At 43.8% G+C, this 27559-nt stretch overlaps 1 protein-coding gene across 1 annotated transcript in view; it reads right to left on the bottom strand.

The window, feature by feature from the left end:
• Positions 1–974: 974 nt before the first annotated feature.
• The window catches only part of KCTD5 (potassium channel tetramerization domain containing 5), a 79662-nt gene continuing 53077 nt past the window's right edge, over positions 975–27559 (bottom strand). Inside the window, exon 6 of the mRNA XM_075010272.1 lies at positions 975–9158. Coding sequence (XP_074866373.1) covers positions 9129–9158 — 30 coding nt within the window. The 3' untranslated portion in view covers positions 975–9128. The remainder of the gene's footprint in view (positions 9159–27559) is intronic.

Raw genomic sequence — 27559 nt, 5'->3', positions numbered from 1 at the left:
TCTGGAGGACACCAAGGTGAGACCTTTATGCTTGTTTGATGGCTACTGGTGACAAGGCTCGGAGCCATAGCAGCAAGGCATTCAAAGTTACAGGGCAGATTAATAAGGGGATCTTACACTGTCTCACTAAAATGTCATAGGAAGCAAGAGACCTGGATCCAGTCCCTCTCTCAGTATTTATCCAGAATGGAACCTCTTCAACAGGAAAAACTGAGGGAACCACTCTCAGAGCCACCATAACTCAGTGGTTAGCGCACCTGCCAGAGAGATGAGACACCTTTGTTCAAAACTTTGATTTTTCCCTCTGCTCCCTGGAAGAGGGAAGAACTAAATCTGGGTCTCCCACATGCCTACCAGTATGCTAAACACTAGCTATCAGTTGTAAGGATGATGGCAGTATCTCATTCTTTGAGTGAGGAAGGAGCCTTATAATTCCCTTAATATTTAGGTGCATAAACTGCTTGACACCAGATGACTGGTTCCCATCTGAGGGTTGCTGAGCAGAACTAGGCTCCTCCCTGAACTCTCCTATCAGCCTCTCCCATTGGCTGATTTTAGATGTCTCCTGTACAAGCATGGGATGAGATAAGCATGTTAGGTTGGAGCCAAGCTCAGCTTTGTGAGGGGGTTCCCATGGTTTTTCTAAGCACCTAAATGTTTGGCAGCATGAGTCTTGGTGCACTAGTTACATCTCTTTTTGGATCTGAGCTATGTTCATAGCCTGTAAACACCGTCCCCCAGGGCCTTGATGAGCACTTTCCAACAGTATGCACATAACAGGGATTAAAACATGAATTTCTTATGGCCCCACTGACTGATAGAAGGGTATTAACCTTTAGTGACCAAAAATTTGCAAGGCAGTATAGAAAACTGGATCAGTAGTTAAACTTGGTGTTAAGAGATTCAAAAAAAAAAAAAAAAAAAATCAATGGCCACTGGGGAAAAAAGATTTCAAATATCAGACAATATTTTAAAAGGGAAAACAGGTTTATTTCATGCATTTGACAATAAACTAGTGTTTATGAAAAGGTTAAAAATACCCACACATGTTTCAGTTATATATTTGTTCTAAAAATTCTGGGTAATGGCATCTACCCAAAAGGTTGGGAAGCCCTACTAGAAGCCTATCCAGGGAATTTTCTGGATTCGGCTTCATGTCAATTTCTATGCTCATCACCTTGGCTCATGCAACAGCATTAAAAGCCATGTCAGAATTCAAACTTTGCTGCAATAAGAACACTTCAGAGATAATGAACTGACACAAAAGGAAACTGTTATTGCTAATCCACTATCCAGAAAATAAAACATTGAAAGTATGTCCTCCTGGGCCCTACCACAAACAGCAGATGCACAACTTACTGTCAGACCACCAATAAAACTGGTGAATTGGTAAAGGGGACCTGGAAAAATCATGGGAAATGAAGACTTTTAAACCAGGTTCCAATCAGGCTTAACTCAGCAGTGGCTGAAAGTAGTTACCACTGATAGCTGCTCAGTGATCTAAAGAAAATGGTTTGATTCTCTTCCTAGCAGTCAGGTTGGCACTATTTGGCCTATAGTGCACAGGCACTTACTCTTCCCTGCCAAGCACATGGGGACCAAGGTGATTTTAGGCTAAGTGCACGTAAGCACTTGAGAAAAGAATCTCCAAATGGAGCATTAGCCAAGCACACAAATATATCACCCGCTACAGTCCAGAAGGCCAAGCCTTGGAGATGAGACCTTTGTTAAGGTTGGTCAAAGTTTAAGCTCAACAGCCTTTATTCCTTTAACCTCAGAGGGACTAAAACATGTAAAACAACACAGAAGTAATACGATAGCTTTCTATACAATAATGTAAATTTCTCTCTTCATGGCAGTCAAATGTAGCTATCACTAATCTCTCCGGTGTCAAGCAATTAAAAAGTAATTCTAATCACACGATTAATCACACTGTTAAACAAGAACAGAATACTATTTAAATATTTGGGATGTTTTTATTTCAATTACAGCACAATAAAAGTGTACATGCACACTTCATTTTGATTACAAATATTTACACTTTAAAAATGAAGGCAGTATTTTAATTAACTTAATACAAGTACTGTAGTGCAATCTTTGTATCATGAAAACTTACAAATGAGAATTATGTTCCTAAAATAACTGCATTAAAATACAAATATAAAACTTCAAAGCCTAAAGTCCAGTCAATCCTACTTCTCCTTTAGCCAATTGCTTAAATTTGATTACAATTTTCAGGTGAAACAAAACAGTCATGTAGCACCTTAAAGACTAACAATGATTTATTATTATTGTTAGTCTGTAAAGTGCTACATGACTGCTGTTTTGTTTTGTTAGACTACAGGCTAACATGGCTCCCTCTCTGTTAATTTTCAGGTGATAATGCTACCTGCTTCTTATTTATGTCACCTGAAAGTGAAAACAGGTATTCGCATGGCACTGTTGTAGCCAGTGTTGCAAGGTATTTATGTACCAAATGTGCTAAAATTCATGAGTCCCTTCATGCTTCAACCACCATTCCAGAGACATGTCCATGCTGATAATGGGTTCTGCTCAGTGACTGCAAAACAGACTGATGTCCATTTTCATCATCTGAGTCAGAGGCCACTGGCATAAAATAGATTTTATTTTTGGTGTTTTGGGTTCTGCAGTTTCTACATCAAAGTGTTGCTCTTTTAAGGCTTCTGATATAATATTCCACACCTTGTCCCTTTCAGATTTTGGATAGCACTTCAGATTCTTAAAACATTGGATTGAGTGCTGTAACTATTTTAGAAATCTCACATTGGTACCTTCTTCCCATTTTGTCAAATCTGCTCTGTAAGTGTTCTTAAAATGAACATGTTCTGGGCCATCATCAGAGACTGCTGTAACAGGCAACAAATGGGAGAACTGAGGTAAAATGGAGCAGAAGACATACAATTCCTTCTCAAGAAGTTACCAGTCACAAATTTAATTTATGCTATTTTTTTTTAAATGAGCATCAGCAGCATGGAAGCATGTCCCCAGGAATGGTGGACAAAGCATGACGGGTCACAAATATTTAGCATATCTGGCACATAAATACCTTGCAACACTTTCTGCAAAAGTGGTATGTAAATATCCATTTTCACTTTCAGATGACACTAAACGAGAAACGGGCAGAATTATGTCCTGCAAATTGACACCAAACTTGTTTGTACCAAGCGGCTGAACAAGGAGGACTGAGTACACCCATGGGTTTTCAAGTTTTACATTGTGAGTAGAATCATGGAATAGGAAAAAAATCTACAAAGTTACATTTTCATGATAAAGATTGCATTACAGTATTTGTATGAGGTAAACTGAAAAATGTTATAATTTTTACAGTGCAAATATTTATAATCAAAAACCATAATATAAAGTGAGCACTGCACACTTTGTAGTCTGTGTAACATTCAAATATGTAACACCTTTCAATTGGTATTCTATTGTTTAAGAGTGCTAACTGAGTGACTCACATAAGTTAACTGTGATTAATCATCAGCCTTAATATCCTAGAAAAAGCCCTTTGAATATTCACTGAGAGAACAGTTGCAAAGCATTACAGAGATTTACAGAAGTGTATGCTTTGTTAGACTTGGCTACAGTAAAGAGAAGCTAATTTGCAATGAAATAAGCACTCTTCCTGAGGAAGTAGAAACTTCCAAAGTCTTTTTAGTCTCATTTCTATTAACAGAAGATGTTAGGATTCAATATTTACATGAGTGTGATAGACTATTGTGCTGTGTTCTGCACTTGCCAAGAAGCCTACCAAAGATGGAGGATGCCGTGTAACAAAAATCACAGAGGTGCTCTTTGTGATTGAGTCAGAATGTTAATAGGGACACTCAGAATTTGTAGGTTGTTAGCAAAATGAAATAGCTGGGCTTTAAGGACATTTATATACCTTTATCTGGATCCTCAGATTAGCCCTGGGAAGCATATTAGCCCTTAATATGTCTGAACTGAAAGTGTTGAGAACTCTGTGATAGTTACCTTAGGAAACTGAACAATAAAGTGTGGAAGATTTAGCCCTTTATAGTCTCCATTTGGTGATAAGCCTTTAGACAGTTGCCTTTTGCATGAGCCACAAGATATTACCAGTTACTTTTGAATGGAACTTGAAGAGTCTCCTGTACATGTAAGTGAATGCTCTTGGGACACACACTGTTCCTGAGTCCCCTATTTAAGAGGCAGAGATCTCACTGGAATCCCAAGATAGTTCCTGAAGCAGGAAACAGATACAGTATAAAACTACAAAAGCAGGGAGCAACTTCAGAAACATTTGAAGATTTGTTTCGGTGAGCAATGGGACACTTTGAGCTGATGGCCATCTGAAGTTCTGACCACAGGCTCCTGAGCAAACAGGGATGCTGCTGAAGAAAAGGAACCCTTTTTCCAAAGACCCCAGATGTAAGGGCTGCCTGAAGAGCAGCAGGAAAGTTTGTGATATGGAGGGAGTAAATCAAATAGGTGTAAAGGAAATTCAAAGAAATTCTCTCCACCCACCTTCCACCAATGCCTCTAAACTACTGGCTTTTTTTTGGGTTTCTACCTGGAGGAAAGGGCCCATTTCTCACTAACATTCCTCCCATGCTTCTCTGGAAGGTGTGTCTACAAATGCCAGACTGACTGATTTAAAGCATACCAGACAGTTTCTGGATTATTTACTTAAAATATGCTTTTGCTGTCTCTGCACCTCAAGTTCATTGCAGACTAGGCTCTATCAGAGGTTCTCAATGAACCTGACAGTGTTCATTAGCTGGGAGTAAATTCTATGGTGCTTCCCTGTACAAACAACGCCAGTACACTCCTCTTTCCTGTAAGAAGCCCTGCAACTTGAAATGCAGCTCTGTTGTCAAAAGCAGCTATGTGAAAACACTGTATTTTACCCAACAGACCGGCTCTTCGCATATCAGTCAGACCTGTCAACTTTACTGTCTAAATAAGCTTCTACTTTATTTAATTTTAGCCTTGCAAAACAAACATCACTATAGAATGGGCTAGATTATATCTGACATTCATCAAGGGGCCTGATTAGTAATTTCTAATCAGTTACAGCTATGCAAACCCATTGCTTGGAAAAGTGCTGCATGTGTCATTTCAGGAAGAATTTGCAAACAATGAGGTGGCAGAGATGCAACTGCATCTTAATTAGTCTGCCAGAATCTTTAATTGGTGCTGAAATGAAAGATTGAAAGAGACCTGCTGGATCTCAGAGCCCAGGTTCAATTTGCAGCAGGAGCTGACAAAATGTTTCTACTTGTACATTGAGTATATTTGATACAGACTCACCAAGGATGGAAAAAAAAAGTATTCAACAGTGGGGTCCCAGGTTACACAGAGGAGCAGCAATGTAGGGTTTAAGTACAATCGATGTTAAGCAATGGGCTTAAATTGCAGCAAGGAAGATTTGTTTGGATATTGGGTAAAATTTCCTTCCAGGGTGGTTAATTACTGGCATAAATTGCCTACAGTGGTTGTAGAATCTCCATCATTAGCAAGAACAGGTTAGATAAATATCTAATAGGGATGATACAGATGGTGCTTGGTCCTGCTACGAGGGCAGGTGACTGGACTTGAAGACCTTTTGAGGTCCCCTCCAATTCTACTATTCTATGAATTTCTATTGGTTCAATGGTTCCTGGGACTACAATTAAACTGGGATTGAAATATTATGTAAAAACAAAAACAACAACAACAAAAAGCCAAATAAAGTGTTTTTTGTTTTGTTTTTCAAACTGATCACTGCCCTTGCAGCCAGAATTGGTCCTGACAAAATCCAATGCCAACAGTTTTACTTTCTTTTCTGACTTAAGTCTACAGGGGATCCTTTGGTAATACTTGAGTTTTACAAATTGTGCACCTCCAAATTAGTCTGATATACCTAGATGGAGAATGTATACCTAGTAGGTGAGGAAACTGGCTTTCCATAAAACAGTAGTGACTGACTCAGGGAAGACAAATCTCTTGTATGAAAGCCATGTTAATTGTTCTCCTGGTGTATCCTCATTCTCTTCTGCTCTGAACTATCCATGCTCATGATTTAATATCTTAGATTTTAATACTGTCTTTTTTTCATCTAAAGGATAAGGTAGCTGTACAAATTCAAAGAATCTGAACTGACGATCCTGTCTCTTGCTAGCGTAGATAATCTTAATCAAAGTCACCAGATTTCAACACTCAAGAAATCAAATTTTAGTAAACTCCTCAGGCTTTAAGAAAGGAACTCAACAGTGCAGTAGAACCTCACAAACACCAAAGTGATAAATTGATCGGTCAACCCCACTCCTCAACTGGAACTCAAAGCACACAATCAGGCAGCCACAGAGACAAGCAAACAACAAAATCAAAGACAGCACAGTAGTGTGTTACACATAAACTACTAAAAAATAACGGGAAAGTTTAAAAATATTTGCCAAAGTAAGAAACTGTCTCTGTGCTTGTTTAATTTAAACTAAGATAAAAGCAGCATTTTACTTTTAACATTTCAAAGCTGTATTAAGTACATTTTTCAGCTGTAAGCTTCTGAAAGAACCACCATTATGTTTTGTTCACTTATGAACACTGAGTTATGAACAACCTCCATCCCTAAGGTTTTTCTTAACTCTGAGGTTTTAGTAGACATGCACCTAAGTGAATGTCTCATATGTTAAAGCAATATGAAATTAATAAGGGTAACAGCCAGAACAGATGATTAGTTGATGAGGTGTGCTACAGTAGCTTACAAAATCATTTATCAGATACTTCCTCTTGTTTTTTCCTGATGTGAGAGAGACAGACAATAGCTTGGTAAGGTCTCAGAAAAAGTGCAAAAATGTTAATGATTCAAATTTCCCCAAAATAATTTTTGCTATTACAAGGGATAATGTAAATCACAGTGCACCTAATCCCCCCAAAGAAGCAAATTTACTAAACCATAATGTATTCCGATGAAAATGTCACTCTCTCAGTGACTTTTTACATATATACCCCCGCAACTTGTTTCAGTTTGGTGAATCTTACTCATCTGTAATGATTTCAGACATGAAAATCAAGTCTTCTGCCTTCTTTTGTCCAAGAACAAAAGACAATACAAAACTTCAAAATTTGGAATAATATCAATATACATTTTTAATTATTATAAGGCATTAAAAGCCATTTAATCCAAAGCTGAATTTACTCTGTGGAGCACAGCAGGAAAATAGGAAGCCTTAAAGGCTACAGTTCCATGAGCCATGGAACCTAAGAACACAAGTCATGTCAGCTGCTTAAGGACAGTGACTTTTTCAGCAGAGGACATGGTTTAATATGCAATTTAAGACAAACAACTGTTATGCTTATCTTTAGATACACAAGATTATTTATTACTATTCAGGGGAAATTTAGGCATTAACAACTTCAGGATGATAAAATATGTATGCCTAAAAAAAGTATAAAAGTATAAACATTTCCCCCTATAGAATAATTGCATTTTAGTAAGTTCAGTTAGATCCTAACGTCTTAAAAAAGACAAACACATTAACTGGGTATCATGGAAAGGCCAGCAGCTTCTTGTGCAGACCATATCCAAGTGGCAAAATATATTACAAACCCTTTCAAGCGTTAGATGCATGGAAAAATCATTTAGCCCACTGCATAACCTGCATTGTAGAAATGGTTTTACAAATTGTTTATGTCCAACTTATCAATGTACAGTAAATCTTAAAAAATACAAATAGATCCTAGCTGCTTGGGAAACTTGTTTTCATGTGCAGAATTACACATTTTACTGGTAGAGAATATGGTATATGCAAAAATTCTGAAGTTACTGAAAGTTTAAAATGCTTTTAGAATTCCAGACCATCTTCGACAATTGTTTACCCACCCACTGCTCCACCTAGAGCTACGCACACCAATGAAGTGTCAAGAATTGAGAATTTTACACACTTTAGTTAAATCTATTCTTAAGAAGTCATGCTACTGGCTTGTTTATAATACAATGCGCTCCATAGCTCCAGTCTTGTGTGCTAATATTTGCCACAGGTCTGGCCGAATGCCTGCTGTGAAAAATGTTTTCAGGCAGCATTCTTAGAAACTTCACAAAGAACTGCATAGTTGAAATAATGTAGAGTGTAAACATCCTGAATAATTGAAGCAATTAATTCAGATTTTTAATTGAGAGAGTATATGTTCATTCTTTAGGTAACTTTAAACCCATTCATTAAAACCAGAATCTAGCAATATCTAACCATGTAGTAACACAAACTCCAGCTCTTAAAAATACCTAACAAAGTCCAAGAGGTGCTTGACACTTGTAGGTATTTCTAAAACGTACAGCTAAATATTTGGTTAGCAACAAACATTTCAAGAGAAACAAGAAGTTCAGTCGTTATATTTTGATCTTCCTTTCAAATATTTGGCTATGACTGGAGCCTACCTTTTCAAGAGGAAGTTACTTTGACAGAAAACATTAGGGGTGATTCAGACAAGACATTTTCATCATGTTCAGTCTCCCTTTGACTTTTAAAATAAGCCATCAGCTCAGTATGTTCACACCATCCTTTATGGGAGCTTTTTTTTTTCCCCTAAGGTGTAACTTTTCCAAGGTAGTTCCACTTGATTGCCTACACCTTTCTTATCTAACAGAAAATGTACCACAGAGCCATAAGGAATGTGCAGTATAAGAGTAAACTGGGTCTGCTATTGATTCCAAAACCAACCATGAAGGCCCAACTATTTGCATTTATGGGCTGTTATATATATGTAGCACCAAATACAGTGTCCTTCAACTGTTTGCAATTATTAATACCAAAATAATTTCAAACTGATCAACATTGGGTTATCCAGCACCAGGTGTGAGTGCTACATGTTTTAGAGGAAAAGCAGAAGTGCATGATTGTTTCTATGTGACCAATACAATTCAGCCTAGGAGAGAGTACAACCATGCAGTAGAACCAAGCTTCACATTCTCACATCATCTATTTCCATTCCTGCGATGTTTTCAGCCAGCAAATTCAGCCTATATCAGCTTATAGGCAAAAACGGTTCAACCCAGAACAGAAAATTATCTAAAGCAGATTTCTTCCTCTCATAGCCAAGCCTCTTCAATACAACAATTCATTGCATCTTGGAATAAAGGAACTATTCTTCAGCGGTCAGTATGGTCTTCACATCCTGGAACCTCGCTCTTGCAAAATCTGAAAGAGAGAGTTAAAAATCAAACACATGAACATTTCCCAGTATCATACCTAAAGCCTGAGGGGGAGTGGGAAGGCAAAAGAAGTCACTGTATTTCAATCAGGTGATTAAGAGCCTGAAGGACTGGCTTATGGACTTTCCTGAAGCTGATGCCTTAATACAGAAAAACAGAGAATATGCCATATATCACTTACTAAATATAATTAACACACGTGAGTAATAGATAACCATTAGGGTATTTGAATCAGACTAATAAGAGAAAAGATAAAACATTTAACTTGATTGCTAATATTACACTTGCACACCTAAATCTGTTACTCCTGACTATATAATACATGTATCATATGCCTTAAACAAAACTTATTTTTAGGTAATGCAAGCATAAACACCCAAATATACAGAAACTCCTGCTCAGCCAACGTACTGTGTACATTTTTTAAACACTAGTTTCAACAACATTCGTAAGGGATCAATAAGAGTAGAAAATCAAATGTGCTCAATTGGTCATCAATAAGGTTCACAGCACACAGAACAAACACAGAGATTCTAAAAGTCACAGACCAGCAATGAGGCAGCTGCAGAGATGGCTAGAATCAGGCCAATGGGAGCAGTGAGGGGTGGTGACTGGGAGCAGTGAGGGGGTGGGGACAGGTTGAGCCAGGTAACTGTCTCTCCACCCCCTCATGCCCAGACACTGTACCCCCAGCTCATTCCTCACCCTCCTCTTCCACACCTCACAATTCCAGCTTGCACCTGCACCCTCCCTTTCATCCCCTCAACTCCTGCACTCTCCCTCCCAGATCCTGCTCCTATACCCTCCATCCCCTCACAATTCCACCCTCAATCTGCTACTACACCACCACCTTGCTCCTGCATCCTCCCTTCCTCACCCTGTACCACACTCCAATCCACTCCTGCATGCTCCTGCCCATACTCTGCACCCCCCAGTACGCATCCTCTCTCCTGCATGCTGATCCCCTATTTTTGGCCCCATCCCAGAGATGGGGGGGGGGGCCCACAAAATTTATTAGCCCTGGGATCCCAGAAAGTTGACCTGGCCTGTGGGAAGCCCTGCCCTCAGTCCAAAGGATGGCAGCACGAGAGGAGTGAGGTCAGAGGCCAAAACGGTGAGGGTTTTTACTTTTCACTTTTGTGTGGATGATTTTTCCCTAGGTCAGTGGTCCTGGATCCACCACATACATAAAGACAATGTTGAAACCTTTTGTTTTGGGCATAATATTACTTTATTAAAAAAAAGTTTGGTAAACTAATATGATATACACAACAAAATGTAAATATATGCCCCTTTGTGTTATACACATTTTTATGCTCCTTTAGCCTAATACGAACAATTTAGTATTTAGGGTATTTAGATATAAGTGAATGGATTTTGTCAAAGGTGATTGGCTGATGGTCTGCAGAAAGGTTTTTGTTGAATGGGGTGGGCTGGGGGCCTAAAAGTTTGAGAATTACTGCCTACAGTATCTGCCCTGATCTCCTAAAGCAGTCCTCATTTTTACTTCTGTGGTAAATACAAACAGCCAACTGACTCGAGGGGAATGTTTGTTAGGGTACTAATACATGAAAGCTATTAGCTTTCTGTACAAATGTGCGCACGCACGCACGCACACACGCACACACACAGAGTGTCTGATTGATGGTATTTAATAGATTTTCATGCAAAATATTGGCTTGCAGTTTTTCCTGTATCTGTGAATAGTCACAGAGCAGATGCAAACATTTTTTTCAATGGGATGGGATGCTTCATGGAATTTACTCTTCTGGGTACTACCCTGACCATTACTATTATGATTTGGTAAGTGAAAGACAGACAACTAATAGATAGGATGTTTTTTTGAAGCACACTGGTTGAATTTTATAAAGGAAATAAATTCAAATCAAGGAGATGCTAAGAATCACAGGATTCATGTGGCCCATCCCATTGCAGTCACATAATCTTATATTTGTAAGAGGAAATTACACTGAACTGGAGACGTCCTCTGCCATTCAGACCTCATTCTATAACAAACCTGTAATCCAGATAAAGTGGCCCAGGCTTGTGCACATGAACCCTAGTTCATATTAGCTTGCTACCATTTTGTAACATGCATCTCAAAAGACAGGAATCCTGCCTGAAGTGTTCCACTCTCCTGTGGTGAAGACTGAGCAGAGCCTCTCTAGGTGCAGGAGGTGGGAGGGGAGGGAGTAATTTGGACAAGAGCAGCCCTTTGCTACAACAGTTACTACAGAAATCAGTCTGAAAACTGGGACCTACAAATATTTTCTGAAGCGAATTCAGTTTAAGTATTTGCCTCTGAAGTAGCCAGGCTCTTTTCTTTGCATCTGCTTATCACTTTTCCTCTGCTCTTTTCTGGTGGTTTTGGGTTTTCTGTCACATCTCTCTTCAACGATTTAGATATTGGCACAGAAAGTACACTTATAAAGTTTGCAGATGATACCCAGCTAGGAGGGGTTGTAACTGCTTTGGAGGATAGGGTCATAATTCAAAAGGATCTGGATAAATTGGAGAAATGGGCTGAGGTAAACAGGATGAAGTTTAATAAGGACAAATGCAAAGTGCTCCACTTACGAAGGAACAATCAGTGTCACACATACAGAATGAGAAAGGACTGCCTAGGAATGACTACAGCAGAAAGGGATCTAGGGGTTATAGTGGACCACAAGCTAAATATGAGTCAACAGTGTGATGCTGTTGCAAAAAGCAAACAGGTGTGTTGTGAACAAGACACGAGAAGTCATCCTTCCGCTCTACTCTGCGCTGGTTAGATCTCAGCTGGAGTATTGTGTCCAGTTCTGGGCACCTCAGTTCAAGAAAGATGTGGAGAAATTAGAGAGGGTCCAGAAAAGAGTGACAAGAATGATTAAAGGTCTAGAGAATGTGACCTATGAAGAAAGGCTGAAAGAATTGGGCTTGTTTAGTTTGGAAAAGAGAAGATTGAGGGGTGACATGATAGCGGTTTTCAGGTACCTAAAAGGGTGTCATAAGGAGGAGAGAGAAAACTTGCTCTTTTTGGCCTCTGAGGATAGAACAAGGGGCAACGGACTTAAACTGCCGAAAGGGAGGTTTAGGTTGGACATTAAGAAAAAGTTCCTAACTGTCAGGGTGGTCAAACAGTGGAATAAATTGCCAAGGGAGGTTGTGGAATCTCCATCACTGGAGATATTTAAGAACATGTTAGATAGTTGTCTATCAGAGATGGTTTAGACAGTTCTTGGTCCTGCCATTGGGGCAGGGGGCTGGACTTGATGGCCTCTCGAGGTCCCTTCCAGTCCTAGTTTTCTATGATTCAACTCACTGCCATACTATAAGCTCTAAATGCTCGACTGACTGTATCCAAACACTTTAGATTAGTGTCTTATGCTACTGGCCTCAGGTTTTTTCCATGTAACAGGTGATCAGTAAAGAGCAGCTCAGTTAGGATGGTGTTCAACGACAGGGAAGCCTACCAACAAACTAAACAGCAAGTCTTGAGAGTAGTCAGACAATAAGCTAAGAAACCTTGAGTCAGCTTTGAATATGCCAGGGACAAGTACAAAAGAGAAGTTACTCACCGTAGTAACGATGGTTCTTCGAGATGTGTCCCCATGGGTGCTCCACGATAGGTGTCGGGCTCGCCCCAGCACCGCAGGTCAGATCTTTCCAGCAGTTTCTGCTGGACCGTGCATGCGCCAGCGCACGCCACTCCCTTGCGCGCTCCCGGCCACGTGAGCAATCCGGTCCCCGCCAGTTCCTTGACCAACCGCCTCAGATGCTCCTGAAAAATACTAAACAGAGATCTGAAGCGGGGAGGATGGGCGGGTGGTGGAGCACCCACGGGGACACATCTCGAAGAACCATCGTTACTACGGTGAGTAACTTCTCCTTCTTCCTCGAGTGTCCCCGTGGGTGCTCCACGATAGGTGACTACCCAGCAGTAACCCAAGATAGGAGGTGGGTAATCGGTTTATGTGCAGCTTGTCCCCCAGAGGACCGCCGTCGAGAGACGGGTATCCTCTTGGAGTACTCTGTGAAGGGCATAATGCTTGGCAAAGGTGTCATAGGATGACCAGGTCGCTGCTCTGCAAATGTCTTTTAGTGCAATGCCCTTGAAAAAGGCTGTTGATGCCGCCACCGCCCTAGTGGAGTGAGCCCTAGGCGGGGCCAGTAAAGGAGTCCTTCTAAGTTCGTAGCACATTTTTATGCAGGATACGATGTGCTTCAAAATTCTCTGCGAAGAGAGACTTTCTCCTTTTGATTTGGGAGCGAGAGAGTCTAGGAGTCTATCCGTTTTCTGGAAGGACTTAGTCCTGTCTATATAGAAAGCCAGTGCCCTCCTCACGTCCAGGAGGTGTAGGCGCGCCTCTTTGTTGGAGTTATGAGGCTTTGGATAAAACGAGGGTAAAACTACAGGTTCGTTAATATGAAACTCTGAAGAAACTTTGGGAACAAAGGCTGGATGCAGCCGTAAGGTTACCGCCTCCTTGGAAAATACTGTGCAGGGTGGCGTTGCCATAACTGCCGCAAGCTCGCTCACCCTGCGAGCTGACGTGATTGCAAGAAGGAAGGTCGTCTTTATTGTAAGGAGATGGAGGAAAACCATGGCTAAGGGTTCAAACGGTGGTCCCGTTAGAGCATTAAGCACCAGGTCCAAGCTCCACGAAGGTGGAAGCGGTTTCCGAGGGGGGTATAGGTTTACCAGCCCTTTGAGGAACCTGGTAACCATGGGATGGGCAAACACCGTGTGCCCTTCCTCTTCATGCCTGAAAGCCGATATAGCGGCAAGGTGGACCTTCAACGAGGATAGGGAGAGTCCGCCTCTCTTGAGGTCCAGTAAATACTCTAGTATTACAGGTATAGGCGCAGCAAGGTGGGCTAATTGCTTGGTAGAACACCATGCAGTGAATCGAGTCCATTTTTGCTTATAGATCTTCCTGGTCGAAGTCCTCCTGCTACTTTCTAGGACTTATTGCACTCCCTCCGTACATGTGCTCTCTAGGGAGCTGAGCCATGGATTAACCATGCTTGCAGTCGCAGGCCTCGGGGGTGTGGATGCACTATGGACCCCTGGGCTTGCGTGAGCAGATCCGGCGCCACCGGGAGGGGCATTGGTGGACAGTCCGACATGCGCAGGAGTAAGGGGAACCATTGCTGTCGATCCCACGTTGGGACTACTAGGATCATTCGGGCTCTCTCTCTCCTGGCTTTCTGCAAGACTTTGTGGATAAGCACTGTGGGAGGAAATGCGTAGAACAGGGGGCCCCTCCATGAGATCGCGAATGCGTCCCCCAGGGACCCCCGTTCCAGTCCTGCCCTGGAACAGTATTGTGGGCACTTCTTGTTGTGTTGAGTAGCAAACAGGTCTATCTGGGGAAAATCCCCATGCATGAAAAAATCGGTGGTAGCAGATCGGAACGGATCTGCCACTTGTCTGTGAGTGCGAAGCACCTGCTCAGCTGGTCTGCCTTCACATTGTGAGCACCTGGTAAATATGAGGCTTTCATTGTTATATTGTTGGCGATGCACCAGTTCCACAATCGGACTGCTTCCGCACATAAGGCACGGGACCGAGCTCCTCCTTGCCGATTTATATAAAACATGGTGGAGGTATCGTCTGTACTGATCCCGACTACTTTGCCTTGTATATGGTCTCGAAAGTGTTTGCAGGCATTGAACACTGCTCTGAGCTCCAGTGTATTTGTGTGCACTGACTGTTCCGTGGAGGACCACAGTCCTTGCGTCACCTTTTCGCCCATGTGTGCTCCCCACCCTATGTGGGAGGCGTCGGTAATGAGAAAAACAGATATTTGTGGTTGGTGAAAGGGCACCCGTTAGCATGTTCTTGGGGTTCACCCACCATTGCAGGGATCTGCGCACCTCTGTCGTGGGCGACACCACCCTGTGGACGGTGTGTGCTGCCGGTTTGTAGACGCTCACCAGCCAGTGCTGCATGCTGCGCATATGCAATCGGGCGTTCTGTACCACAAACGTTGCTGCTGCCATGTGGCCCAGCAGCTGTAAGCATGTCAGAACCGGCACCGTAGGGCTGAAGGTGACGACTTGCACGAGGGAACCAATGGCGCGAAAGCGGGCATCAGGTAGATAAACCCTTGCTGTGATGGAATTTATACGTGCCCCTATGAACTCTATGTCCTGCGCGGGGTCTATCTTTGATTTTGCCAGATTGATGACCAGGCCCAGCGAAGAGAACGTTTCTGCTGTGACGCGTATCATGTGAAGTACCTCCTTCTTCGAGGCCCCTTTCAGTAGGCAGTCGTCCAGATATGGGAATATAAACACCCCCTGTCTGTGCAGGTAAGCTGACACCACTGCCAAGGTCTTGTTGAAGACTCTGGGGGCCGAGGAGAGGCCGAACGGCAGAACCTTGTACTGAAAATGTTCTCTGTCTACCATAAACCGGAGAAAACGCCTGTGAGCCGGGTGAATAGTTATGTGGAAATACGCATCTTGTAAGTCGAGGGCTGTGAACCAATCTCCATCGTCCAGTGCCGTAAGTATAGAAGCGACTGTGATCATCCGAAAGCGCTGCTTGCGCAAGTACCGGTTGAGGCCTCGAACATCTAGGCTGGGCCTCCAGCCTCCTGTCTTTTTCTCTGTGAGGAAGTATCTTGAGTAGAACCCTTTCCCTCAGAGTTGCTCCGGCACTCTTTCCACTGCCCCTATAAGCATAAGATGGTCTACCTCCTGCTTGAGTCTCACTTCGTGGGAGGCGTCCTTTAGGTGGGGTCTGGGTGGAGGTCATGGCGGTGGGAGCGACTGGAAGGGAATCGCGTAACCCATGGCTATGATCCCCAGTACCCATTTGTCTGTGGTGATCTTTTGCCACTGGTCGTAGAATGGTCGGAGGCGATGGTGAAATAGTAGCTTCGGATGACATTGCGCGATGGTAGTGATAGTGCAGCCCTCGATCTGTGTGTCAAACTTATGGCCTTTGGCCCTGCCCCGAGGGGACACAGCTCTGTTGAGAACGTCGCCTGGGAGTTCTGTACTGTTGGTGCTGTTGATGTCGCCCTTGCTCGTAGCCCCTGTGGTACTGGGGACGCTGTGGTTGATACTGGTATCGTCTTTGTTGGGGGTAATACTTTTTCTTTCTGTATGGAGGGGTGTAAATTCACAAGGTCCTGCGAGTAGCTCTTGAGTCTTTACTGGAAAGAAGGACCGAGTCAGTTGATTCAGCAGACAACTTCTGCGTGTCAAAGGGGAGATCAACGATCTTCGCCTGCAGATCCCTCGGGATACCTGATGTCTGGAGCCAGGACTCCCTGCGCATGACCACTGCCGTAGCTGTTGAGCGTGCTGCCGTATCCGCTACGTCTAGGGCGATCTGAACTCCTGTCCTCGAGGCTGCGTAGCCTTCCTGCGCGATGGCCTTGAGCACCGGCTTCTTGACAAGCGAGTCCATGAGGGAAGTCAGCCTGGAGTAGTTGTCGAAATTATGGTTCGCTAGATGCGCTGCGTAATTCGCCACTCTCAACAGCAGGGTAGAGGAGGAGTAGACCTTTCTGCCGAACAACTCTAGTTTCTTGGCATCTTTGTCCTGTCCCCCCATCTTGTACTGAGAAGTTTTCGACCTCTGTTGAGACGATTCCACCACCAGAGAATTTGGTTGCAGGTGGCTGAACAGGAACTCCATGCCCTTCGCTGGGACGAAGTACTTCTTATCCTCTCTCTTGTTTATAGGCGGAGTGGACGCAGTGGTCTGCCATATTGTGGTGGCGGACTCCATGATTGCTTCATCAAGTGGAATAGCTATTTTGGAAGAGGCTGGAGGTCTCAGGTTTTTAAGGAGCTTATGGTGTTTCTCCTGCACCTCTGCTGTTTGGATGCCTTGCGTGAAGGCCACCCTTTTAAACAGCTCTTGGAACTGTTTGAGATCGTCCGGAGGATGGACGTCCCCTGGGGCCGTGGCCTCGTCAGGGGAAGATAGCGAGGAACCGCTAGGGTAAGCCTCTCTGGACCCCTCTGGGTCCTGTTGACGGTGATACATCCTCTCGCTAGATACTTGCGAGGGAAAATCTCGGGGTTCCAGAACGAACTCCCCCTGAGATATCTGCGTTTCCGTCCCCGTCCGCAATTGCCCTCGGGGATATTGAACCGTCTGGGCGGATCTGTCCCTGGGAGTATGCCTATGCCCCGCGTGATAGGGGCAACCATGGCAACACGGGCACTGTTCCAGAGATGGAGACCTGGACCACTCTGGAGGCGCATACCCCCTGCGTCTGGGGGAGCAAGATCGTCTGGGTGATTGAGATAATGGAGAGACTGATTTGTGGCAGTACTCCACGGGTTCAAAGCCCAGGAAGGGCGATGGTGGTCCAAGCCATGGTGATGCTGGCTGTAGGAACGGGGATGGGGGCTCAGGGTATACTGGAGGTGACTCCTGCCGCCTCGTTGGAGTCCGCAGCATAAGTGGAGGGCTTAGAGCGAGTAGCCCTGCAGCCCTGTCTGGATAAGGGCTGCGGTGCCGGGTTTTCTGTGCTGCCTTTCCCCTCCCCTGTGGGGCTGGCTCCGCCCCTTTCCACATCGGGGATCTCGGCCCCGCTGTCTGCGCCGCGCTCGGCACACTCCGCTGCGGTGCTGCGTGGGTGGTCTCCCCCGGTGCCTGCAGGCCGCATGCCTGCGAGCTCTGCACCGCCGGTTCCCCGGGTGTCGGTGCCACTAGCTGCAGTGCCGCCGGTTCCAGCGCTTGCCTGGCCACCGCCCTGCCCGCGGTGCGGGGCGGCTGTTTGATTATCAGAGGCTCAGCCTCTGCCACATGCGTCTCCGCGCCGCCGCCGCTCAGCTGTGACTGCAGCTGGGGGCTATGCGCTCCACCCGTCCCGCTCGCTGTGGCTGCTGGCAGGGATCAGGTTGGTGAAAGCTTCCTCCGTTTTTGCGCTGATGGGGTTAGGGAAGCAGCTTTCCTTTTATGGGCCTCTGCGGGTCCCTCCTGCTGAGGCTGCTCCAGCGCGTCTGGCTGGAGGGCCTTGTCAAAGAGCAGCATTTTCAGCCGCATCTCTCTGTCCTTCCTTGCTCTGGCTGTGAGCTTTGCGCAGAAGGAGCATTTCTGGGCGACATGAGATTCCCCGAGGCACCTAATGCACTGACTGTGCCCATCGGAGGCCGGCATCACTTCGTGACATGACTCACACTTTTTGAATCCTGAAGAGGACATTGTGGTGAGTCTTTGAGTTGTTAATAGGGTACTTTGAGTTGTTAATAGGGTACTTAGCACCTTCTTAGCACCTTAGGGGCTTGGAAAGGGTCCCATATGGGGAGAGGCTAGAGAGACTGGGACTTTTCAGTTTGGAAAAAAGGCGATTGAGGGGCGATATGATAGAGGTATATAAAATCATGAATGGTGTGGAGAAAGTGAATATAGAAAAATTATTTACCTTTTCCCATAATACAAGAACTAGGGGACACCAAATGAAATTGATGGGTAGTAGGTTCAAAACTAATAAAAGGAAATTTTTCTTCACACAGCGCACAGTCAACCTGTGGAACTCCTTGCCCGAGGAGGCTGTGAAGGCCAGGACTCTATTAGGGTTTAAAAAAGAGCTTGATAAATTTTTGCAGGTTAGGTCCATAAATGGCTATTAGCCAGGGATAAAGTATGGTGCCCCAGCCTTCATAACAAGGGCAGGAGATGGATGGCAGGAGATAAATCACTTGATCATTGTCTTCTGTTCTCCTTCTCTGGGGCACCTGGCATTGGCCACCGTCGGCAGATGGGATGCTGGGCTCGATGGACCTTTAGTCTGACCCAGTATGGCCATTCTTATGTTCTCTGTGCCTGTTCCTCTCTTGGTCTCAGCCTGCTGCGGCAGGAGGCCTAATGGCCTTACGTCCCCAGGCCTCCGCTGCTCCGCTTGCTACTAAGGCTGTAAAACTTCACTTTTTACTCTCTTTTCTTTTTTTTTTTTTGAAAACAATAACAAGCTAACTTAAGCTAAAAGACTGAAAAAGAAACTCTAAACACTTCAAAAAACATTAAATACGCTAACTCTGGCCGTAGCCTGAGCGGATTCCGTCTGCAGCCGATGGTGGTTAAAGAGGAACTGGCAGGGACCGGATCGCGCACATGGCCGGGAGCGCGCAAGGGAGCGGCGTGCGCTGGCGCATGTGCGGTCCAGCAGAAACTGCTGGAAAGATCTGACCTGCGGCGCCGGGGCGAGCCCGACACCTATTGTGGAGCACCCACGGGAACACTCGAGGAAGAAGCACTGTTTACTAGTCAGCAAACTTAGCATCTATTCTGGCAAGTAGCTTATTTCATGGCACTGAAAAGGCTTTCTGGTCCAATGACAAAATGTATGACAGGCCAGACACACTCCCTTACAGAAGCAGTCATTGGTGTATCATACAGAATTCTTCTCTCTGGCACTTGCAGTGGAATAGAACATTAAAACCTTGAACATTTAGCACTTTGAAGGATTCAAAGCCCTTTACTATACGTAAATGCCTCTCCCTCCATACTCGCAGTGTAAAACATGGCAACTGCTTTAACACAGAAACTCCACATGAATGAATATCAAAAAACGTGTTTAAACTTACAGATGAATTTCATATTTCAAGTAAGTTTTTCAGTTTTAAAACCAGCCAACAATGGAAAAGCCTTTCACCTCAATTACAGCCACTTATGATATGGGCTTTTCTGATGTCTGTAATGCTTTGGATTCTTCAAGGGTTACACTTAGAGAGACCTCTCTGTGACTGATGACCTCCATGCTTTATGAAAATGGATGAATCTAAAAAATGCATCATCGGCTAACGGCATATTAGGGTGCATTAGGAGGAGCATTTTGAGCAGATCTAGATAAGTGGTTGTTCCCCATTATTCGGCACTGGTGAGGCCATATCTGGAGTGTTGTGTCCAGTTTTGGGCCCCCCAGTATAAAAAGAATGTGGATGTGCTGCAGAAGGTTCAGCGGAGGGCAATAAAAATGATTAAGCGTCTGGAGCACAAAACCTATGAGGAGAGGCTGAGGAATTTGAGCTTGTTTAGTTTACAGAAGAGAAGACTGAGGGGTGATTTAATAGCAGCCTTCAGCTTCCTGAAGGGGAGCTCTAAAGAGGAGGGTGAGAAACGGTTCTCAGTGGTGTCACACAGCAGAACAAGGAGCAAGGGTCTGAAGTTAGAGGGAGAGGTGTAGGTTGGATATTAGGAAAAACTACTTCACCAGGAGGGTGGTGATGCACTGGAATGCATTGCCTAGAGAGGTGGTGGATTCTCCATCCCTAGAGGTTTTTACATCCTGGCTTGACAAGGTCCTGGCTGTGATAACTCAGTTGGGGTTGATCCGGCTTGAAGCAGGGGACTGGACTAGATGACCTCCTGAGGTCCCTTCCAGCCCTATGATTAATCCAGAGATGCTTAGGTTAGTAGAGGTAATGTGTCCATACATTTTAAATGTTCTATTCTGCTGAATATGTATATCCTATTTTTGAGCACATATTTTATGTGAAGTTACAAATATGGAGTCTATGTCTGTTTATAGTTTTAATTGTGCTAATGAGGGCCATAACTAGAACTCCAACTTTAATGACTGGGTGATTAGCTTAACTTCTGAACAGTAACAGAGAGGTAGTGTTAGTCTGTATTCTAATAAAACAAAACAGCAGTCATGTAGCACTTTAAAGGCTAACAAAATGATTTATTAGGTGATGAGCTTTTGTGGGACAGACTCACTTCTTGATAAATCTGAAGAAGTGGGTCTGTCCCATGGAAGCTCATCGACTAATAAATCATTTTGTTAGCCTTTAACATGCTACATGACTGCTGTTTTAACTTGTTAACAGCCTTGTTTGACCTGTTAGTCTAATAGGTGGTTGGTGCTAGAAAGACATGTGACCATACCACTTGGTCCTGAAAGTCATTTCCATCTAGTGTTTTTCCACAGGACAGCATGGAGAGTGTTGGTGTGTCTCTGTTTTAGCTAATGAAGGTTTCTTGCCCTGGAAAAATTCTGCAATGGGAAGCCATCTGACATGGTCTTCAGACTATTTTGGAATCTGCCTGACACACCTGAGAAGAAACAAATGCTGTGAAAAGCTGTTGACCCAAATCAGAGAGCAGCAGCAGCTCTGGTTTGAAAATTGTACTTGACAGGAGAACAACTCTTTAGAGTAAGTATCTGTATGCCATAAATCTCTTAGGGAAGTTAGAGCTAACAATACATTTACTTTTCATTTAATTTCATTTTAGTAACTACTTTAATCTGTTTTCACTTGTAACCACTTAAATCCTATTGCTTTTGCTTAATAAAAGCTCTTGTTTATAATCAAGCCCACTGTAAGCAATTACTACCGGGGGATGGAGGAGGGAAAAAGGGCACACTACTGTGCCTCTCCCCCTTTTGTTGATAAAGGGAGCTTACCTGGAGAGCCTGCCCTGTGCAAAAATGTTTGCGCAGAGATGGATTTAGTTGGGGTGTTGATCACATTTGGGTAGTTGGTTTCCTGGGTCTTATGCCCTAGAATTACATCCTCCCAGAGGCTATGTCTACCCTAGCCAAAAAGTTTGAAATGGCCATGCAAATGGCCATTCTGAAGTTTACTAATGAAGCACTGAAATACGTATTCAGAGCCTCATTAGCATGCGGGTGGCCACGGCGCTTCGAAATTGACATGGTTCGCCGCCGCGCAGCTTGTCCAGATGGGGATCCTTTTCGAAAGGACCCTGGCTACTTCCAAGTCCCTTTATTCCCATCTGCTCATAGGAATAAGGGGACTTCGAAGTAGCTGGGGTCCTTTCAAAAAGAAGCCCCGTCTGGGCAAGCCGTGCCGCGGCAAGCCGCATCAATTTTGAAGCGCCGCGGCCATCCACATGCTAATGAAGCGCTGAATGTGTATTTCAGCGCTTCATTAGTAAACTTCAAAATGGCCATTTGCATGGCCATTTCGAAGTTTTTGGCTAGTGTAGACACGGCCAGAACAAAGTAAATCAGTGCCTGCATTGCTCTGTGGGGGATGGTAACTCCAAATCTGTGCCTTGCCTGAGGGAGACCAAAGGTTCTGGCCCAGCACGGTGGGGAGCCCCAGAGAGCAAGAAAGCAGGTGTGAGTGGCATGATTAGCACACTGGAACTTTCCAAGGGGTCTTCTATGACAGCACCCCACACACCCTCAGTTCTATGATCCCACTTAAAGGTAATTTCAGAGGCAGGGTGGTGTCTAGCATTTCAGCTGAGTTCTTGGTTGAGTGATGACAGAGCAGTGGTGAGAAACCCTTTATGGATCGAGGTCCACTGACCCACAGAAAAACAATCCATCAGGGGCCACACAAGGGGAAAGCAAAAGAAAAAAAAGGAACACCCACCAAATCCCACAGCTTGCTGACATGGTCCTTAACTGAAAAACGATGACACTCTCCTCATACCCCTTGCATACCAGGGCTAGATTTTGTGAGCCCCCATAGGCTCTAGAGTGGGGCCAAAAATGAATGCTTCAGTGTGGGATGGAGCTGACAGGAAGCGGGCTAGGGATGTGATGTCTGCGCATTAGGGTAAGTGCAGGAGTGGGCTGGGGGCAGTCTAGGAGGGTGGTGAGGAGCAGAAGCAGGCTAGGGATGGGGTGCCTGAGTGGGAGGGGATGCAGGAGCAGGCTGAGCCATGAAGGGGCAAGTACCTGGCGCAGCTCCCCAGGGGCATAGATGGCTCTGCGTCTCCCACTGCTTCAACTGGCCACAATTCTGGCCAATCAGAGCACAGGGAGAATGCCTCACCAGGCAGCGCTTCTCAGCAGTGCCAATCCCACATGGTGCCATTCCCACAGCTGGGGGAAGGGGGTGCAGCGTGTGGAGATGCTTCTTACCCCTGCTTGGCAGAGCCCATGGGCCAGATCCAGCCCTAGATTGCCTGACTATGGCCTGCAAAGCTAGGGGCTCTACACACCCTACCCTGCACTGGGCCCAATGCTGGGAAGGGGAACCCTTGGAACTCAGGGTCCAGGACTCTTATTAGGAGCTTGATGATCTATGCTGCAGTTGAACAGCCCCTCATCCCCGCACACATCACCTACAGGTGCCTAAATGTAACACAGACACACCCTTGGAGGAGAAATGCCATCTACTGGCTCACCAACTGTATATCTTGCTGCATGTGGTGGTTGGAGCAGTCCTAGTCACACTGTATACTGTTCTTGCTACTGGTTGAGAGCACACAACTAATGGTGCTATGAAATTCCAATGAAAGGTCTTTTAGATGTAGTATGAAAAGTTTCAAAGTATGTACTAAAAGCAATCGCTATGTACTTCCACATTAAGAAAATTTACTACCTGTGCTTCCAGTTAATTCAGAGCATTCTATAAGAAACAGCATGAAAAACACAAGTGAATTTAGAGAGTAAAAGTCAGCCTTGAAAAGGTACTTGACAACTGTTAGTAAATGGATTTTCACAGTGAAACTTACATGTGCCAATGCTACTGTATCCTTTGCAAGTTAGAGGAACAGTTAGGTACTGTGACTGTAATATTGTCAATCAACATTATATGTACGTTGCAACGGCATGCATATATGGTGTTTTTCAAAACAACACTCCCTATCCTGATCAGAACACACCAAGTTAACTACTGAACTTTAAAAGCATGTTCAATACATTCCATTACACAATAGTCACCAAGCAAAAAGCAACCATCATGACTGAAAAGCACAAAGAAAACAATCAGTTGAATAAGATATTTGATGAACTCCAGGGGTTTGACCACCCAGAGATGTTATATCAAGTCACCTAAGGATGTGACAGTTAATCACATTTAACATAATGTATTTAGTTAAACCTGCACATGCACATACTTGTATCAGGTTCAACTTGGATCATCTCAATTTAGTTTACATCTGTGGAGTCTTACAGTTAAGGCAAGAAGGGACCACCAGATGATCTAGTCAGACTCTGACAGCATTGAACAATAAACCCAAAACCACAAATATTACATCCCAAAGGAAACTAAGCTGTTATGTGCCAGAGAGAGAGAATAGTAATGACCCGAACAACACTTCAGCATAACATTTAATTCTGGGTAAAGCAGATCACACTTATGCCCCTACCATTTCTTACTTATGAATCAGCATTTTCCTTCACAGCTTTGCTTCACTTCTTTCCTGTAAGAGATCAGGGTTTTGCAAAGTAGGGGGCAGGCCCCCTTGGGGAGTGGGGCATGAAATTTTCTAAGGTGTGCAGCATGATTGGCTGCTGGGTCTCAGGCTCATCCATCTAATTAAAATTTTGAAATAGTTTTTATGTATGTGCATTCACATTCATATATCAATTAATAACATTTTTACATTCTACATACTTATTTTCTTACATGTGCAGAATTATTCCCCGCCCCCCGGCATATGAACACAAATTAAATTACCATCGGTTTGGATTACATGAGATAGGTTGACAGAGGTGGGGCCCCGCTAATTGCAGGGACAAAAAGTGGGATCTGGTGTAAAAAGTTTTCTCCCCCCTGTAATAGATCATGGTAATATTTCTCAAGTCATCTTTGAAATATTTGCTCTTTGCAGTCTTTCATGCTCCATCTCCTCAACTTTTCTCTTACTCTTCACTGGGAACTCTCCCTCTGGCCCTGTACATTCTGCCTTCTTTTCTTTCGTATACCACACAAATCCATTTCTCATATTTATGTGCACACACACTAAATTTCTTTCAAGGCTTATTCCATTAATCTCTCAACTTCCCATGTGTCATTCATTTGCCCTACCACATCCCATATCCCCTCACAAAACAATACAGAAATTTTACAGTCTGACCCTTAACCAGATAATTATATCCACAGACTTATAGACAGTAAGGTGTGATGGGGGCAGAGGGAAGGCGAGAGAGAACTGTCAAGGGCAACAACTTGGCAAGAATGCAACTGCTCTCCACCACACCAAACTGTCTGGCTACAGACAGGTGTTGGGATAAGTATCTGGCTGGTAGCTGCCCATACATATGAATGCCACCTATCTGCCTCTAATTTTCACTCTGGCCCACAGGATTCTTCTGAACAGGAGTAAAAAAAGACATATGATACTTGCAAAATGAGTACCGACCACTTCGGGAAGCTGTGAACTGCATGTTTGTACAGAGTCCCTGGCTTTATGCTCATGCGATATATAGAAGCTTCAAACTGACTGTAAGAACTAGTTTAATTTAAAAAAAATGAAATCACACTTTGCGAGCATTTTATTAGCTCAAGATAAACTTAGCCTTTTCAACCCATATGCAAGCAGCACTGAAACTCTTCTAAAAAGGCTGCCTTTCCCAAGGCACAGGTAAGAAAGGATTTGGAGTATAACTCCATAAGATGCTGAATACCATCACATTCCAACGACTTCATCTGGGTTTTTCAGCATCAGAGTCCTGATGAGCAACAAGTAATAGATAAGTAACAGCAGACTTATAATAGAAAGGATTGTCCAAAAACACAAGTCATTATTCTGTTTCAAGCATTGTAATATCACTCTTTGGTAATTCTTCATCATAATTTGAGTTTCAATAGCACTGTCCATTTAGTAACCTCAGGGCACTTTACATACAGTAAAATAGGATTTGGCCTCTCCCCAGTGAGATTATTTCCATTTTAGACTTGTGGAAATCAGAGCACAGACGTTAAGTGACTTGTCTATATTCACAGAGGAGGAAGACAAGGTGGAGAAAAGAATGCAGGCATGCTGACTCCCTGTATTGTGCTTGAATAGGACCACCCGCGGCTAATATATTTCAGATAGACAAGCCTCTTAATATGTTGCCTAATCAGACACTTACTGAAGACTTTGAAAAGAGAAAAGATAGGCCATGTAACCAAAATACAACTATCTGTCTGAAAATATTTTCACCTAGAATCTGTATAAACTAAATATTTCTCCTTTCTCAAAATAGCTTTAAAAAGACTGATAATGGCAGTGCTACTTATGTAAAAAGGCACAAGAGCCAGAATAGGGTCTTGTTATGTTGCATCCATCTGCAACTGCTCATAATACAAAGTCTATTACCACTTCTATCGCTGTGATTTTCACCTGACGCTGGGAATAAAGGCAAATATAACTACAGAATAAAAACACCACTAGAACTAGCTAGAGGGTGGTACTGGTGAGGGGTAGGTGGTAGATGGGGCAGAGGAAAGCATGTGGGTGAAGTCCTAGGGCAGCTAATGCTCACCATGACATTAACACTTAATCTGAGTCATTCATATCGTAATCCGTCTCTTCATCCTCGCTCTGCATGGCATGCAGCAAGTGTAAACAAAGGGAGGGAAAAGAAAAGATTGCAAGTGAGTCAGAGCCAAGGCAAAGCACATTCCACTTACACTTGGTATGTGATGTTATTTTATGTAAGCCCCATTCTTTATAAGGCAGTACAGTACCAGACAATTTAAAAGCAGGAACATTGTAAATAGTAGGAAAACTAGTTTTCTCAACTGTCCCAAGTATCAGCAGATTTCTGCTAACATTGCTCTGTTCCATTAAGCATTCATTTGACATAATGAAAGGGCACTCTATGTAATGAGACAGCTTATGTTACATATGACACCTGCAACTTGTGAGATTTGCAACCAGATCTGTGTCTTTTGTACCCTTATCCCTTGGAAGCCTGACTTTAAAGGAAGACATCAGCAGGAACATTTGGCCATTCCCTCCCAAGAGAGCAGCCCAAGAAAGTGGGGAGAGAAACTAAGTTGATTTGGGAAGGGAGAGCTCTGACGAACACAAGCTGCCCTTCCAAAGGGCTGTTAAGCCCTGCTTACCAATGGGACTGCCACTGGAACAGTTTTAAGTAATTGGCTCATAGGGGTTAGTTTACTTTCTCCACCTACATTAGAAAGTCACGTGCATTCCAGGTATCAGTAGCAGAACTCAGAGAAAGGCACTGCTTCCTCAAAACCACAAGACATCCCGCTTTTGGGAAAGCTGGTTGGTTATGCCTATTCAGTGATGATGTAGAGGTCTTCATCCCAGGATACTACAAAGACATGGTGGGTGTGATAATATCTTTTAATGGACCTACATTTGTTAATGAAAGAGACAAACTTTCAAGCTTATACCAAGTTCCTCTTTAGTTTGTCACTGTTTTTGTTCTATTGTTCTAAATACTTCACATAACACTCATGCCCTCAGATGGAAGCCTCACTAAGCCTGTTTTCCTAATTTCCCATAACGTAGTCCAAGCCCTGAGCTATGTACATTCAGTGTAGGGTTCATTTTGTGACTGTTACTGTATGGACTTTGCAAATACAAGGGCCAGCTTAGTTGCATTGGAGGGTTGTTCTGAAACAGTCATTCAGAATGCTCAGAGCAGTTTCCTCAAAGTAGGCAATAATTACAAATAGTAGTAGTAGTAGGCATCCTTCAGTCTGCATAGACTAATTACAAATAGGCTACGTGCTAATTCACTTCATGGGAAATGACTCAGT

The sequence above is a fragment of the Carettochelys insculpta genome, chromosome 16 (assembly GCF_033958435.1).
Source record: "Carettochelys insculpta isolate YL-2023 chromosome 16, ASM3395843v1, whole genome shotgun sequence".
Classification (NCBI taxonomy): domain Eukaryota; kingdom Metazoa; phylum Chordata; order Testudines; family Carettochelyidae; genus Carettochelys; species Carettochelys insculpta.
Note: the sequence above shows the minus strand (reverse complement) of the source record. Positions and strands in the feature narration are given on the sequence as shown.